Genomic DNA, 16,853 nt, shown 5'->3' with positions numbered 1-16,853 from the left:
AAATGGCTGGATGCTCTCCAAGTAGACTTACAGACAGGACAACCCTCTGAGGGAATTTCTAAGAGTGCCCAATTTTAAGTGATCCCTCCTATTGTCCCCACAAAACGTTTACATACCACATATCCTCAATTTCGAGAAAATAGCCACTGGTTTAGAAACTCTCAAGTACCGCGATTTGCAGCACTCTTTGGAGGTTGCACGTTTACGTTCTGGAAGAGGCCCTCAGACTGCCCTTCGGCGCACCCGTCCGCGAAGGTGCCGACCCAGCACGTCGAGGGGTCCTGCCCGCCTGCCGGCGGGGTCCGAGCAGGCCTGAGGCGGCCAGAGAGCAGCTCCGCCTGGCGGCCTAGCGAGCCTCCCCGGGCCGGCCCACAGGCCTGGGCGGGTTCCAGCGGTGCGCGCCGGCGGGGTGCGGTCTGGTGGTTAGGGGCTCTCAGGCCGCCCCTCCCGCGGGTCTGCCCAAGATGGACCCATGCTTCGGAGCGCGAGAGAGGCGCTGCAGCCCCTCAGTTCCTAGGCCAGGGAGGCGAGCACCGCCCCCAGGGCCCGCCCCGCCAGCCTTCCCTCCTCCGCCGGCGCGCGGCTTCCGCGTGGCAATGCAGCCCCGCTTCCCCAACTAGCGCGCTGCCTCTTTGTCTTTCCGCGCCTCCCCTCCTCCCAGACAAATGGCTGTTGGCAGGAAATTGGACGCGCTCCGGGGAAGCCGCGCGCCGCGGGGTGGGGGCGTAGCGCGGCCAGCGGGCCTCGGATGCTCCCAGCCGGAGCGGGGGCGGGGGCGGGGGCTGGGGCGGGGGGGATGTTTTGACATCTTGGCAAAGAAAGGAACTTGATGCTTCGAAAGTGCTTTTCACAGCCGGGCTGTGTCTGTTCCAGAGCTGATTTATAAGCAGAATCTGAGCTCGCTTCTCCGCTCCCTCCCCGGTCAGCCCGGGGACGGCGCCGGAGGCGCGGGCGCGACTGTGCCCGGCAGGATCGGGTTTATTTATTGCCTCTGGCCCGGAGCCGGGGCGGCCTGGGGACTGCACAGTTCCCTCTGCCCGAGCCCCTCCCCTCCTCTCCCCACCCCCCAAAGTCGGCTGCTTCCCAGGGGCCTACCTTCCCCAAACCTCGTTCCAGCCTCTGGGCCGAGCACTGCAGCGGTGTGGGGTGGAAGGCGGGGACGGAAGCAGAGATGGTCAGGCGCCCCATGGGGCCGAATTCCGCTCCACCTCGCAGAGACCCAGTGGGAAAGGGTGGTGGTGGTGGAGGTCGCCACCTCTGCCCTATGGTCGGAAAGGAGCCAGAGCTGCCAATATGAAACTCCCTAGGACCCCAGCAGCTCTGGGACCCCGTTCCTCCAGGGGCCATCCTTTCTCTCCAGAGTTTATCTATCCCCAGCTCCAGACAACCCCTTACTCCAAGGACCCAGGGGCCCTTTCCCTTTAGAATAAATTAAGGAATCTTCAGCTTCTACTAGATCCCAAGAGAAGAAAGATTTCAGAGATCATGTCCCTGGGAAGAGCCATGGCCCTCAGCCAGGTGATGGGCACAGGGCTGGGTGCAGGTCTATAACAGTGCCCTGGCTTCACATCTAAAGAGTCCGGATGGCCACAGGGTAGAGCAGAGACATGTGTTCGGCCCCCTTAATGGGTAGCTTGCGGCTGGCATAGTGGTGCACAATTTCAGGGACGCTGCTGAAGGGCGGGCTGTTCTGGCCCAGCACATATTTGTGTTCCTTGGTCCGGGACAGCTTCATGTGCATGAAGCCCTGGCTGCTCCTGGGAAAGAGGAGAGGAGACCTTGGTGAGTGGGGGCTCTTCTCATTCCCCCATCCAGCCATCCAGTAACCCTCCCCAACCCTACAGCAAATGTGGTGGTTCCGAAGCAAGCTGAGAATTGAGAGATTAGGGAAGGTGGAGGTCAATCCAGAAAGCAGGGGTGTTGGTGGTGGTAGTGTGAGTAGGTAGCACTGGGCATTGGCTTTGTGGTAAGAGCACAAGATGTGCCAAGAATGTGTGTATACTGAGTATTTGGGGTGTGTGCAGGTGGAAACTGAGTGACCAGCACCACCCCCAACCCCTGCTGGCCAACCCTGGGGTCCAGGCACCCCGGCCCTCCAGCCTCTGTGGCCAGGGCCAGTTTAACTTCACTCTTCGTGAGCTGTAGGGTAGGACACCTGTGAGGGGCTCCTGATGACTCCTGTGGAACAAAATATGCCCCTGGCAGGAGGGTGGGTGGACAGATATGACAACCAAGCTAGGCTTGCTTAGGGTTCTCCCTTCTAAAGACTAGGAGGAAGGGGAAGCTGGTCTGGAAGTGCCCCCAAAATCTGGGAGTGCTCAGCTGCCTCCTCCTGGGGATATCCCTTCACTCTCTTGCTCTCTGGGTCTTGGACCAAGCCCCAGCTCATCTTTCAGGCCCTTCAGCCTACAATGACTTCATACCCTTGCTCAGAGGGGGCATGCTCCTGCTTCTCCCATCTCCTTACCAGGTCCAATAAATCAGCATTAGTGCCTGGCCCTGCCCTCAAGACAAGGACCCCACTACTCAGAGCTCTGGCTAACTCCTAAATATCCAGGCACCCTTGGCCCATGAGAAGGAATGGGGGAGAGACCTCCAGCAAGAATATTTAGGTCTAAACTACCACAGGCTTGGTCAGTCAGGCCTCAGGTCTGAAGCCCATGCATAGGCAAGGAATGTTTCGGGAAGCCCTGAAGCCTAAGTGTTGTATACTGCTGATCAGAGCCTACTTGGGGACAAGGATAGGGCTTACAGGTTAGTGTGAAAAGTAGAACCAGTGAGGGGGGCTGCCTCCATCCTGAGGCCCACCCCCCAGAGGGGTGAGGCTGGCAATCCTCAGCACTCACCTCCCCTGGCCTGGGTACAAAGGCTCTGCCTGAACCCATTTCACCAGGCCCACAAGTAAGAAATCAGAGTGGGGAGGCTTAAGAGAGGTGAGATGGGAGGAAAAAACCAGGCCCTCAATTCCATCCCTCTGCCTCCCCTAGCAGACTGCTGGGAAAAGACCTGGGGCCCCAGGGCTGGGTGTGTCAAGGTGGGGTGGTAGAGAGGGGGGTGGGGGAGCATCTGTAGGTCTGAGATAACTGGGGCTGATGGTGACAGCACAGGTCCTTGAGGAAAGGAGCCAAGGGCCTGAGGCAAACAGTCCCTGTGGGTGGTGGAGAAGGGAGGCAGTGTCCCTGTCAGGCCCAAGGCTGTGGGCAGCAACATGGGCCCTGCTTTCCTTCACCTCTTCTCAGCTGGGGCTGACCCCTTCCCCTTAGTCCACCTGGGGAGTCGTCTCTCCTAAAAGCTGCACATTGTATCTTCTTGAAAGACAGATCTGGCTAAGAAGGACAAGTGGCCAGAGAGCTCAGCCTCCATCTGGATAACCAACCTCCTGGGGAGGGGATGGCTGTGCTTTCCCACCTCCTGGGACAAAGTCCCAAGGGTCCATCAGGACACAGCAAAGCCCTTGCCTGACCCTCAGGGGACTGAGGTTAGGACCAGCTGGGCTGCAGGTCCAGGCGGGCAAGGCTTTTGGAGGAAGTTGTTTAATTACCAGTGAAAGTCCTTCCATTAGAGAGAGAAGAGAAACCGTAATTGTATTTCAGAGAAGCTATTTATATGCAAACGAGGCTCTGGCAGACAGATGCGAGCCAGGACAGCCAGGGGCAGGAGCAGGTCTCCAGGCCTCCAAGCTTGCCTGCCATTTTACCTCCCAGGCTAAGGCAGGCCCAAAGGGCTCCACTCTGGAAGCCAGACCCCTGGCATCTCCCCTTACCTTGGCCAGTACCAAACAATATGACACTGGTGGAGCCCTGGAATACCATGGTTTGTGGAGTCAGACAGAGCTGGGTTCAAATCCTGTTTTGGGGACTTTATTACCTGGTGGCCTTAGCCAAGTAACAAACCTCTTTGAATTTATTTTCTGTCTATAAAAAGGAGATCTATCTTGCAGGGGAATAGTTGGTTTAGAGATGGTATATAGGCTACTTGGTATGCTCCATGAACTTTAACTATAATTTTTAAAGCAATACACATTTCTGAGGTTATGTAAATCAAATTTTTGACAAAAACTTTTCTGGAAAATGTTCCTTTGATTCTATAATTCAAAGACTCCTAGGGTATGACAGCTGGAAAAAAGCAGTATCTACCAACTCATTTGGCAAAGGTAGAAACCAAGGCTTGGGGATATTAAGTGATTTCCCTAGGATCACACAGCTAGTTTATCAAATCCAAGAATAGAACTCAGGTTACCTGACTATACTCTGGCACTTTGGCACTTTTCTTTTCTTTTTTGAGACGGAGTCTTGCTCTGTCACTCAGGCTGGAGTGTAATGGCACGTTCTCCACTCACTGCAACCTCCGCCTCCTGGGTTCAAGTGATTCTCCTGTCTCAGCCTCCTGAATAGCTGGGATTACAGGTGCTCACCACCAAGACCAGCTAATTTTGTATTTTTGGTAGAGACAGATGTTTCACCATTTTGGTCAGGCTGGTCTTGAACTCTTGACCTCAGGTGATCCATCTGCCTCGGCCTCCCAAAGTGCTGGGATTACAGGTGTGAGCCACCACGCCCACCACTTTTTCTGTTATCTTTTGGTGAAGTTAAATAATTATCCCCCAAATATGTCTGGTTTAGTAGCTCCAAATTTCCATAGACTGGATTTGTTTGAATACCTGTGCTTTGATGGCCGTAGAAAGTGATGCAGGTGTCCTACTAGTGATGGCAGGAGGCAAATGAACTTACCACCCCAATGGCTTCCTAACATGGGGTGCAGGGTCTACCAGGCAGAACTCCTGGTTGTCCAGGGCAGGGCAGGCCATGCTACCAGGGAGTCTGGGAGGCTGATCAGCTGCTCCTGGGAGGAAAGCTAATGGGAAGGGAGGGCCCTGTCTCCCCTACCTCTTCCGGGACCCAAAAGCTCAGACACCCCCATCCCCAAACACACACACATATTCACCTCCTCAGAGTAGACAGGAATAGCTGTGTCCACTGCCCTGCCCTCCTTCCAGGACTCAGCCCCCCATCTTACCCTATAGACTCCCTCAGGCAAAGCTCCTATCTCCTTGTCTATGCTTCTAGAACATCTTGGGCTTCCATTAATAATGATGACTGTGATAATTTTATTGAGCCCTCAGCATTATGCTAAGCACTTCTCATGCATTATTTCATCTAATCCCTCCCTATATTATCCCCCATCCACTTCATTAGTAAGGAAACTGAGGCCTAGAAAGGTTAAGGGGGCCCAGGCCACACAGCTAGAACAGAACCCTTCCGAGCTGGACAGTGTGGATCAACTATTTCTCCCAATGGACTCTGAGCTCCTTGAGAGCAGGGGCTGAGTCTCAGATTACCAGTGCCTGGGGATTGTTTATGGGGGATGGTGACCTCCCAGCTTGGCTGGGCATGAGGGGAATACTGGAGTCCCCTTCCACCCTGCTGGCTGTCCCTGAACCCACAACTGTCCGCACTCACTTGAGGGAGAGGGAGAAGTCATTCTTGCTGGTCTCACTGTTGCGCACCAGGTAGCTGGCCTCTTTGCATAGCCGGAGCAGGTTCTCGGCGTCGGTTCGGCTGATGGCCCCATGATACCAGCTGAGGATAAGAGAGAGGAAGGGGGGCATCTCTGCTGGGTCCCTCGCCATCCAGGCCCACCCATTGTGGGTGTCCCCTGAAGGGAAGCCAGTGCCAGGAGGGGAGGAGCAGGGAGGGAGTCCCCAGCTGGACACAGACACTCACACCTGGTTTTCCAGAGGCAGTGCTGGATCTGTCCACTCCCCCAGGGGGCTGCTGGGCTCCACGCTTAGGGGCTTGGCTGACTTGGGGTTCCCTGCAGAGAGTCGGGGAGGTAGCCGCCCCTTCTCCTCCCGGCCAGGTGACAGGCAGCTCTTCTCCGATCCTTCAAACTGGGCTGTGGGGAATATATCAGTCATGGACTCTGAGGACCCTAGAGCTCCTCAGATGTCCCTATTGAATAGCCAGTGCCCAACTTCCTCCAGCCCCAAAAAGGATCAAAGGAATGTCCTAGGAGAGCAGCTCATGCTCAAGGGCCTGAATGGCTCTGGGGACATAATCCTGGGTCCATCCCTCAGTGGGGGTGGGCCCAGCCTTCTGTGCCACATGGGGCCTCGAAGTCCCCATGCTATGCAAGGAGAGGGCAGAGGAGCAACCCCAGCAACCATGCAAGCTTCTCCCTCCACAGCAGCTGACTGCCTTCCCCCAGTCCATCCTTTCAGGGTGGCTTCAGCGCTGATAATATTGTTTCTTTCTCCTCCTCAGAGTTCATTACCGTTCTCCAAATCACCCTGCCAAGCCATTCTGTAGAAATGACTTATTGATCTGAGAACAATTATCTGATTCCCCTTGGTGCCATCCTGACAGGCTAATCCTGCCCAAAGCCGCCAGCCAGCCAGCCCCTCCCCCACCCCCAACATTGCTGCCCACTGGCTCCCCTCCCCAACCCACAGAGGCCCAGAGGTGGTAGCTCTGCCCTCCCAGACCAGGGAAGCCTGACAGCTGAGCCTACATAAGGGAAGGCTGAACCCCCATAGGTCCCGTGGCCACAGGCACACATGCATGCACATGCACGTATGTGACAAACACCCTCCTTCATCTCGTATTTAAAAATACAACATTCAGGGCCGGGCGCGGTGGCTCAAGCCTGTAATCCCAGCACTTTGGGAGGCCGAGGCGGGTGGATCACGAGGTCAAGAGATCGAGACCATCCTGGTCAACATGGTGAAACCCCGTCTCTACTAAAAATACAAAAAATCAGCTGGGCATGGTGGCGCGTGCCTGTAATCCCAGCTACTCAGGAGGCTGAGGCAGGAGAATTGCCTGAACCCAGGAGGCGGAGGTTGCGGTGAGCCGAGATCGCGCCATTGCACTCCAGCCTGGGCAACAAGAGCGAAACTCCGTCTCAAAAAAAAAAAAAAATACAACATTCAGGCACCAATGTACGTACAAATGCTCATGCCTGTGCACACACACACTTGGGTGCCCATTCTGGGCAGGACTGAACATAGAGAAAGAATTAAGTGCCTTCTTTCTCCTCATTTGAGCTTTTTCTCTCCTTGTAGCACTTTCAAACCTTATTGTCTTTCAGTCACCAGATGCAAGGGTCAGATCTCCTTTGTGCCGAGGAGTTCCACACTTCCTGTGCCTGTCCCACCCCCACCTCAGGAGTATTCACATTGCTAAAGGATCTGGTCAAGCAAAGCTCCCCCCAAAGTAAATTTAAAATGGTAGACTTTTGCAGCATGGTGAGGAACACATTAGAAAGGGGCCATCATAGGAGACATCGTCCCCACAGCTGCGAGGAAGGGAGGAATGTGCATTTTGTCTTTTCCTTCTTCTTCCCAAATGAGATTTTTCCTGGGGTCTCCAAACTCTGCCCCACCTCTCAGCTCCTCCAACCCGACCCGAAGAGCTTGGAGGGGAGAGGACATGTCACCCTGGCTAGAAGTCCCCCAGGACCCACCGCTGCTGTCCTCCAGGCTGGGCTCTGGGAGGGGCGAGGCTGGATCGGAGACGTCCCTGTCCCCGTCAGGCAGGGAGGGGCTGCTATCCAGCTGTCCCACAGGTGGAGGCCAAGGTAGGTCTTTGATGACCTTAATGTCAACTGGAGCCAGCAGCAGAAGTGAGAAGAGAGACAGACAGTGACAGAGACAGAGACAGAAAGAGGGAGAGGTTGAGACACCAAAACCCAGAGCCAGGACACAGGACAGCCTAGAAAGGAGGAGGGGCAGAGGCAGAGGCTTTTGGGAAGGGACTGAAGGGCTGGGTGGAGCCAACGCTGACCACACCAGGCTGGCGGGCTCAGAGGGTGGGAGGCTTGGGTGACAAGCAGCAGGATGCAGGGTCTTGCTCTGCCAGCCCATGGGTCCCCTTCATTTGACCTCTCACAGGCCTCCAGGGCCCAAAGGTACCAGGAACAGAGGAAATGCAGGACTAAGAGTCACCAGCACCTCCCAGCACCACACCTGGGTTTCCACAGCCTCCTGGCACCCACAGCCTTGCCTCCCTTTCTCCTTTTCCCCACAGCCTGGGAACTCACAGGCAGCGAGAATGAGCCAGCCTCACCTCAGGTTGTCAGGATTACTCAGACTTGGGGGCAGATTTTTATTGAAATTTAATCCCCCCATCTTGAGAAGAGTGATGCCACTGGCGGCTGCTGGACTGCTAATGAGGTTTCCTAATGACGAGCATAGATTTTCCCATTAAGCAATCCAAACAATATTGATTCTCCAAAGAGACTTCTGGAGATAAACGGCCTATCCTCAATGGTATACACTTTACAGGAAAAATACTAGAATCCTGTGGTTTCCCAGTCTGGCTGCTATGCTGGGGAGGGCAGAAAAGGCCTGGGTCCAGCTTCAAGAGAAACCCCTTGCCCAAGCAGGGGAGAGAGGCATATGGGGGCAGGAGTGAAGTTGAATGGCATTTGAGCCCTTTGTGTTCTCCCTGAATCAAGGACCAAGGAGCAAAAGCCCTCTCCCTACTCCAGGCTCCTTCTCCACCCTCCTCAGACTGCTAACATGCACTTTTCCATGGTAGATTTGGACTTGAGATGGACAACAGTGTGGCAGGAACAGAAGAAACCTGATCTTCATTTGACAATTAAGGAATTTCTCGTAGCCTCACTCTGCTCCTCAGAAATCTCCTTGGGGTCAGATACCCCTGGTCTGGCAGGGCCCTACCACTGGGAGGGACAGCCCTAGAATTCAGGTTACACCCATAGCTGTTTTCATTGTTTGAAGTAAGTGCCTTCTTTTGTTAAATGTTAAGTATTTTAACATATGCCACGAGTTTCATAAGTCTGTTTTGGAATTTCTTTATTTTTAAATATACCCAGCTCCCAAAAGATAGAAGTAGTCTAAGCCTTTTAGCTTCCAAGAGGTGGTGATGCAGAGAAATGCCTTCATCCTTCTTCTGCAGCCATTCCTTGACCCTGCACACATCACTGTGTCCACACTGCCAAGCCCACCCTCTGTGGTATAGAACTCAACTACATTTCCCTTGAGTCCTGATCCTGGGCCTCCCTGGACTCCTGGAGTCCACTCCTTTCATTCTCCTGAGAATGGAAAGCTGCTCAGAGACCCCAGCTGACCTGCCCTCTCCACCAGGACTCACCTGCAAAGGCTTTGGAAATCCGCTCCTTCTTCCACTCCCAGGGCTGGTCATACTCCTCTGGGGGCCTCTCATCATCCTCTGGCAGGCGAGACTCCCGGGGCCAGGGGGCCCCCTCACCCTCTGGGGTGGCCCCATCCTCCTCTGGCTCATATGGTGTGTCATACAGAGGCAAGGGCTGAGCTGCTGTCTCCTTGGAGCCCCGGATCTCTGCCGGGGCAGGACAGGAAGGGAGAGGTGAGGGCTCAGCTCCCCTCCTCCCACAGTGCTTCTCAGCAACAAACCAGCCTCCTTCAGAAGAGACGCCCTGGCTCTAGGGGGGAGCTCAGCAGCCACGCATCCTAGGTTCCTCACCCTGAAAACACTTCTGGCTCTCTAAAAGTAAGGGACCCTGAGATTCAGATGTTTCAGGATTTAAAAGAAAGAAAAAAAAGTAAGTGACCCAAAGAAGGCAGGTGGGCGCCAAAGCTAAAGACAGGAAAAGGATCCTACGACAGCCAGCAAGGCCTGGGTAGCTAAAGTTTATGAGTTTGGGAAACTGAGGCATGATCCTCCGCTTGTCCACCTCCTCCCTGCTGCCAAGTTCCATTTGTTTCCTTCTGTCTCAAATGATGTCTTTTATTTATTTATTCTTTTAGACGGAGTCTTGCTCTGTTGCCAGGCTGGAGTGCAATGACACAATCTCAGCTCACTGTAACCACCGCCTCCCAGGTTCAAGCAATTCTCCCACCTTAGCCTCCCGAGTAGCTGGGATTACAGGCACCTGCCATCATACCCGGCTAATTTTTGTATTTTTGTAGAGATGGGGTTTCACCATGTTGGCCAGGCTGGTCTTGAACGCCGGACCTCAGGTGATCCACCTGTCTTGGCCTCCCAAAGTGCTGGGATTACAGGCCTGAGCCACCGCACCCGGCCCACAAAAGATATTTCACAATCACAAAATTCTTCTTTGCTGCCCAGACACTGTGGACCACCCCCTCCTTTAAACTTTCCCTTTGACAAATCACATTCATCGTCATAAAGACCTTTCACTTTGACATTCCATGGTGTCAAACTCATCACCTTCTCCAAAGCTAATTGGTTCTCTTTTTGGGATCACTGACCCAGCCCTCACCATTATCTTGTCCTTCCTATCTTGAATGCTAATATCTGACCTTCAGTTGTGTGGCCTCCTGTGCCACTTCAGGTCACACAAGTCACAGCTGCTTCTCCAAAATGACTATTGGAAAGGCAGTGATCATCCACCCCAAGGACCTGGCAAAGACTTTCTTTCTGATCACCCCCATTTGGCCTCTCCCTAGATCCTCTCTTGGCCTCTGTTCCCCAAGACTGGGGCTTATGCATTTCTCCCTAACCTAATGCCATGACCCAGCCTCATGGCACTTGCTGCATCTGTATTTCCAGCCATGTGTGTCCATAAGGACCTTCCACTTTGACATTTCATAGTTTCAAAGTTATCACCTTCTCCAAAGCTAGTGGTTCTCTTATTGGGATCATTGACCTCAGTGAAAATATGATAAAAGCTATGGAGCTACTCCCCAGAAAAATGTGCTCCTATATTTTCACATATAATTTCAGGGCATTCATGGGCCTCCTGGGGGTCCATACCCTCTGGCCTAAATGGGGTAGTCAGCTTCTCACCTTCTCCATTTCTGTCTACTACTGTTCTCCTTGGACCTGGCCCTCCTTCATTCTTCAAATCACATCTGTTCTTTGCCAATACCTGATGACCTTCACCCTCATCTCTCCGTATGTAAATTACTGCTAGGGTGAACTTCCATTCTGCAGGTTCATGTTTCCAAGGCCTCCATGGAATAATATTCCTGGGATATTCCTGACCACTCTCTGCCTCTCTCACTACTTCTCCCAAGTAGGAAGAGCAGTTTATTGAGTTGGCCACTGAATGCACGCTCTCCTTCTCTTGAAGAGAAAGAGCATTCTGGTTCATGTAGTCAGTGGCCTGCTCCTGTGCTGCCATTGACCCAGAGCCCCAGGTACCAAAGGGCACGCTCTGAGCTTGGATAGGCACAAGCTCTGGCTCTTCCTTTGCAGAGTTCCTCTACTAGGCCTACTGAGTTGTCCAAGCCTGAGTGGGCAAATTTAATTCTGTGGTGAAGTATTAAGAAGCCCGCTGTAGGCCGGGGGCAGTGGGTCACACCCGTAATCCCATCAGGATTTGGAGGTCAGGAGTTGGAGACCAGCCTCACCAACACGGAGAAACCCTGTCTCTACTAAAAATACAAAATTAGCTGGGAGTGGTGGCACATGCCTGTAATCCCAGCTACTCAGGAGGCTGAGGCAAGAGAATTGCCTGAACCCGGGAGGCGGAGGTTGCAGTGAGCGGAGATCATGCCATTGCACTCCAGCATGACAACAAGATCGAAACTCCGTCTCAGAAAAAAAAAAAGAAGCTCATCGTGATGACACATAAGAAGCCCATTGTGGTGAACATAAGTAATGTTCTCTAATCAACTTTATCAGTAATAAAGCTGACATTTTCCTCTCCACCTATCTATTTCCTTAATCTTATTTCTCAATTATTTCCAAGCTCAGGAGAGAAAGACAGGGGTGTTAATTATCGGCCCCTTAAAACCCCAACAATTTCAACATCCTGCTAACCCAACTTTCCAATGCCTGATTCTTGCGGGCAATTCTGTACACGAAAGCCTCAGTAATCCTCTTAAAATGCCATATTCGTCCTGTTCCTCTCTTGCTCAAGAATTCATCATGACTCCACTGCCCATTCTGAAGCAAGTCCAGATACCTCATTCCAGCCTACGAAGCGCTGCCCTGCCCCGCTTGGAATCTCTCATTTAGGCTCCTATGCACACCCAGGACTAACATCATTTGCCCCTGAACAAACTTCTTCTCACCTTGCCTCAGGGCCGTAGTTTGGACAGACCCACCCTGTCCTCTCTGATCACTTCTATTTCATCTCTTTCCCCTGGACTGTCTCTCAGCCTCTGTTCCCAAGGCCAGGTCTTACTCACTTCTCCCTAGCCTCACTCTTTGGACTACTTGCCCAGGCTCATGGCACTTACTGTAACCATGTTTCTAGCCATCTTTCTCTAATTGTCACGAAGATGGTTCATTTCAAACTCATCCCCCCTCCCAAGGCTAGTGGTCCTCTTTTTGGGATCCCTGACCCTCCCAGCCCTCACCGCTTTCTTTTCTTTCCTATCTTGAATGCTTCTATCTGACCTCCAGTTGTGTGGCCTCCTGTACCACTTCAGATCTCACAGTTCACAGGTGCTTCTCCAAAATGACTCTGAAAGACAGTGACCATCCTCCCTAAGGACCTGGCAAAGACTTTCTCCCTATTTTCTAGGGACCAAAGAATCTGTCCTTAGACTTGTGGGTCACAAAGCCTGTTCTGCAGAGTCCAGGCCTCCGGGAGCACCTCCCCTGCCCCTTTTACTCACCAGCCATCATCTTTTGGGCCTCATAGGGCTCCATGTAGCCGTCATTTTCAGGGACCTTCTCTGGGGCTCCTGAAGCTCCTGCTGAGCCTTCGCCAGTCTCCTGAACATCAAACGGGTCCGCATAGTCTTCCAGGATTGCTAGCTGTGGGAGGAGAGTGAAGAGAGTGGGCTTCAGGCAGTGGAGAGACAACTCTGCTTCTCCTCAGATGCTCTGTCCATGGAAGCAAGAGTCCCAAGTAGGCTGCCTTAGACCCAGACCCCAGATACTTAAGGGCAGGCTGTGAGCTTGGATGGGGACAAGCTCTGGCTCTTCCTTTGCAGGGTTCCCCCACTAGGCTGCCAACCAAGTGGTACATCTTTCTTTTCCACTAATTTTGCGCCTCTAGGCCATCTCCTAGGCTAAATGGCCAGAAGGAGGCTACTGGACCTTAGGGCCTGCCTCAAGTCAGCGTCCAAGCAGGACCAGAGCCTACACCAGGTGGTTCAACAGAGAGAGTTAATTCAGCGAAACAGTTGCAAAGAAGTTGGAAGAGTTCAAAGAGCAAGCAAAGAATAGTGAGACAACTCAGAGATTTGCATGGTCCATGCCTATGAGGGCACTTCCAGATGGTGAATGAATAAACAGCCGTTGACCATCAAAGGAAAGGCTGAGTACTCACTTTTCCAGTTCTGCTGATTGAGCTGCACAACATCCCTGTCATGTGGGTGTTACTGGCCCCATTTTAAGGAGTCAGAGGCTCAGGGAAGTTAGGGAACATGTCCAGGACCGTTCTGCATAAGTGGAGGAAGCAGGTGACTGGAACCCATGCCCTTTGTGCAAGAGGCTGCCAGCCTGCCACCAAGCGGCATCTTGACTGTCCCAGGAGACAGAATGCTGAAGCAGGCATTGGGGCAGCCCTGAAGTGCTGAAGTCCCCATGGCTCCTGGAGAGCAGGGAGAGGAAAGGCTTCACTTTGGCCCTTCACTTCCCATGCTGCCCCTTTCTCCCACACAAGTGGCTCACGGCCACTCCTCTATGCCTGCAAACCACACACCAAAGAGGTGCTCAAGGTGCTCAGGGTGGGGTGCAGCTGAGGACAATAGAACCTTTCTCCAGGCTGGGCTTGGGCTTCTCCTGGTGGGGCGCTGGCTAAGGCAGAGACCGAGCCCAGCCCACCCAAGGCTGCCAGCACCCCAGGAGCACTGCACCACTGGGTTGACAGGCAATGATGACAGGAGGTGGCTCCAGGGCCTGCGGCATGGGAAGAGGCCATTCTTGCCTTTCACTAAATCTCAGTCTAGGCTTTGGTTCTGAGCCAGATCGAGGCTGTGCGAGCCAGCTGGGGTGGAGGCCCAGGTGGGGTGGGGTGATTGGCCTGCTCTGGGTTAGGATCTAGGAATGGGGACTCCTAGCAAGGCAGAGATGAAGAAAATTACTTCCTTTGTCCATTCTTCCTATTTTATGTGAATGGACTTAACACATATTTACAGAGTGCTTTCAGGAATTTAACAGTAAACATGGTTCCTGCCCTCAGGAAGCTCACAGTCTGCAGGAAGACATGAAACAAAACAAATATTACCATGCAGTGTGATAATAACCCATTTGCAATCAGGGCATCTGAAGATGCCTTCTGCATGTTCCTTCAACCCCGCTATTCCCTCTGAGGCACCTCCCAATGGCTCCTACCATCTCGTCTGGGGTCGTCAGGTCCCACCTTGTTCTACTCAAGGCCTCAGCTCCTTTAGCACCTCCCTTTCATCTCTGCCTGCTTGTGGGATAACCACTACCTCAGATCATCCCATCATCACCACCAGGCTATCCAGACCTGAGGGCTCTTTGTCATTTTTGTCTTTCCAGCTCCAATAAGCCCCTGGCATACAGTAGGCACTAGAAAAATATTTCTCCTTGATCATCGCCTATCTCCCCTTGGAGCCCTTCACCCCTAGTCCTCCTTCCTTCAGGAAACAGAGAAAATAAATCCACTCGTCCCTACCCACCCAAGCTGCTTCCTCCCAGGCCAACTGGCACCCACAGTGCTCCCTCTTGACCAGCGGGGCTCTATGGTCAGCCCACCTTCAGTGATTCTGTCAGTCAGCAGCCAGCATCACACTGTTGTGGCAGTTGCTCAACAGTGTCTGAATCAACCAACACTTTATCCTTAAATCTTGCATTGGCTCTCCAGTGTTTCAGGAAAAAGTCTGGAGTTAAAGAGATTTGAAAGCTTCCACTTTCTCTTTCTCTTTACTCACCTTGGATCACTTTGTTACCAGAAAGCTGCATGTTCTTTCTACTTCAAAGGCTTTCCCTCTGCCTGGATAGCTTTCCCCTTCCTCCTCAAGCTAACCCTTATAGATTATTTCTTCAGAAAGCCTTTCCATACTCCCCCCAGGCCTGTGAGGTATCTCTGTGCTGGGTTATTATCACACTGCATGGTAATATTTGTTTTGTTGTATGTCTTCCTGCAGACTGTGAGCTTCCTGAGAGCAGGAACCATGTTTACTGTTAAATTCCTGAAAGCTCTCCATAAATATGTTAAATCTACTCACATAAAACAGGAAAAATGGGCAAAGGAAGTAATTTTCCCTGTTTGTTCAGGAAAGAGAGGAAACACAAATCTGGATAGGGTGGGGTCCTTTGAGGGGACAGTCTTTCCAAGTGAAGCTGTGTCACCACATGCTGCTCGGCCAGCAGAGGTGCCTGGTGCAAGCCCCTTATATCTCCCCAAACCCTGCTCCTCCACCCCATAGAGCCCCTCCTGCCTCTCCCTCACCAAACCTGCAGGCAGCACCCTTCCCACCCAAGTCCTGGGCCCATGCCCAGAGCCGTGACCCCTCCCAGGCTGGCGTGGGCCTCCTCAGCTCTAGCCTGCAGTGCCCGTAGGCACCCAGGTGGCAACTCTGCGGGCCGCTCAATGGCTCCTCTGTTCCATTCCTGGCTCCACACCCTGGGCTGGAGTGCCCAAAGAAGCCACCCACAGGTCTGGGAGTCGGGAGCAGCAGCAGAGATACCAATTGGAGAGGATGGCAGGACAGGCACCCACCCTGGGCACAGAAGATCCCAGGCAAAACCCAGGCCTGCTTTCCCAGTGGCTTCTAGGTCCCCAGGATAAACTGCTCAGTGGAGGTAGCTGCACCAATAGGCTTCCGACCCCTTTGTCCTACCATAATTTTGTTTATGGTCCCTTTGCCCCACTCTGATGTGCTCACTGCTATACCCTGCATCAATCTCAAAGTCAGAAAACAGTAGGTACTCAATGTATACTAATGGACACTCAGCAGTCCTCCTCTCCAGACTCCATCTTCTGAAGTGACATCACCTTTCAGATCCCCATTCACCCTGACCTCTAATGGCTGCAGGATCAGGCTCTCAACAGAATCCCCATCTGAATAGAAATTAAAGACTCTGGCAGCCCAAGGGCCAAAGGGAGGAATTGTCCTCGAAGGACCTTTGGGGAAGACACCTAAAAACACAGCTGGTATTTAGGCACATCCTCTGATATAGCCAGAATGCTGCTGAAATACTGAAAGATTTCCAAACTAGTAGGTAAAGTAGCCACTAACCAGAGGATCCCCTGTCCAGCTCCTTCCTGCCACCCAGCAGGGTGCCTCCAGGACTCTGCTATTGCTGTTCTAATTGAGCAGTGCCCCTCCCAGAGCAGCTGTCATACTTTGAATCTCCTTCCTGCTCAAGCCTCTCCTGTGGTAGCTAGCAGGCCTGCCATCTGGTTCCTCTTCCACTCTGCAATTGGGCCACGTAACACATTCCTGACCCCCACCATGGGGCTCCAGGGGATGCGAATCCAGGAGGAGCAAGAGGGGCACACGTTACAATATGCGCCCTTGCTCTGCAAAGTCCCCAAAGTCTACCACTGCCCCTTTCCTCTGCTTCTTTAGTTTACATTGAGTGTCTGGAAACCCCTTTTTATCTGCAGACCTCTGTCTTTCTATCTGTAGAAAAAGGATGGTAATAGTACCCATATCACAGGGTTGGGAAGAGGAAAATGAATTTGTAAAAGTTCTTAGCCCAGAGGCTGGCATGGAGTCAGTGCTGCATAAATGTTAGCTCTGAGGATAATCTTTTATACTCAGGTATTAAGGCCTCAGAGTTCAGGTGCTTGCCCAGGGTATGCAGCTTGTCAGCAGCAGAGACAAGACAGGGACCCCAGCTTCCTGACTTGTAGTGCCTGATCACAGATTTTCCAAAAATTGGGGAAATGCAGCATCTTCTCTCCTCTATTTGTAGATTTAAGACACACTTTAAGGCCGGGCGCGGTGGCTCAAGCCTGTAATCCCAGCACTTTGGGAGGCCGAGGCGGGTGGATCACGAGGTCAAGAGATC

The 16,853-nt window shown here is 52.8% G+C and overlaps 1 protein-coding gene across 3 annotated transcripts in view; it reads right to left on the bottom strand.

Moving 5' to 3' along the window:
- Positions 1-840: 840 nt before the first annotated feature.
- The window catches only part of SHF (Src homology 2 domain containing F), a 21,555-nt gene continuing 5,542 nt past the window's right edge, over positions 841-16,853 (bottom strand). Inside the window, exons 2-7 of one of the 3 annotated variants that reach the window (XM_017545550.2) lie at positions 12,536-12,677; positions 9,117-9,323; positions 7,465-7,605; positions 5,724-5,895; positions 5,460-5,579; positions 841-1,757 (exon numbers count right to left, since the gene is read on the bottom strand). In XM_017545550.2, coding sequence (XP_017401039.1) covers positions 1,571-1,757; positions 5,460-5,579; positions 5,724-5,895; positions 7,465-7,605; positions 9,117-9,323; positions 12,536-12,677 — 969 coding nt within the window. In that variant the 3' untranslated portion in view covers positions 841-1,570. Of the gene's footprint in view, positions 1,758-5,092; positions 5,580-5,723; positions 5,896-7,464; positions 7,606-9,116; positions 9,324-12,535; positions 12,678-16,853 lie in introns of those variants that run through there. The other 2 variants (XM_017545557.2, XM_037744573.1) reach the window with 2 other exon arrangements.

This window comes from Cebus imitator, unplaced genomic scaffold, assembly GCF_001604975.1.
Source record: "Cebus imitator isolate Cc_AM_T3 unplaced genomic scaffold, Cebus_imitator-1.0 Scaffold9, whole genome shotgun sequence".
NCBI classification, from domain to species: Eukaryota; Metazoa; Chordata; class Mammalia; order Primates; family Cebidae; genus Cebus; species Cebus imitator.
The sequence above is the reverse complement of the archived record's forward strand: the minus strand, read 5'-3'. Positions and strand labels throughout refer to the sequence as shown.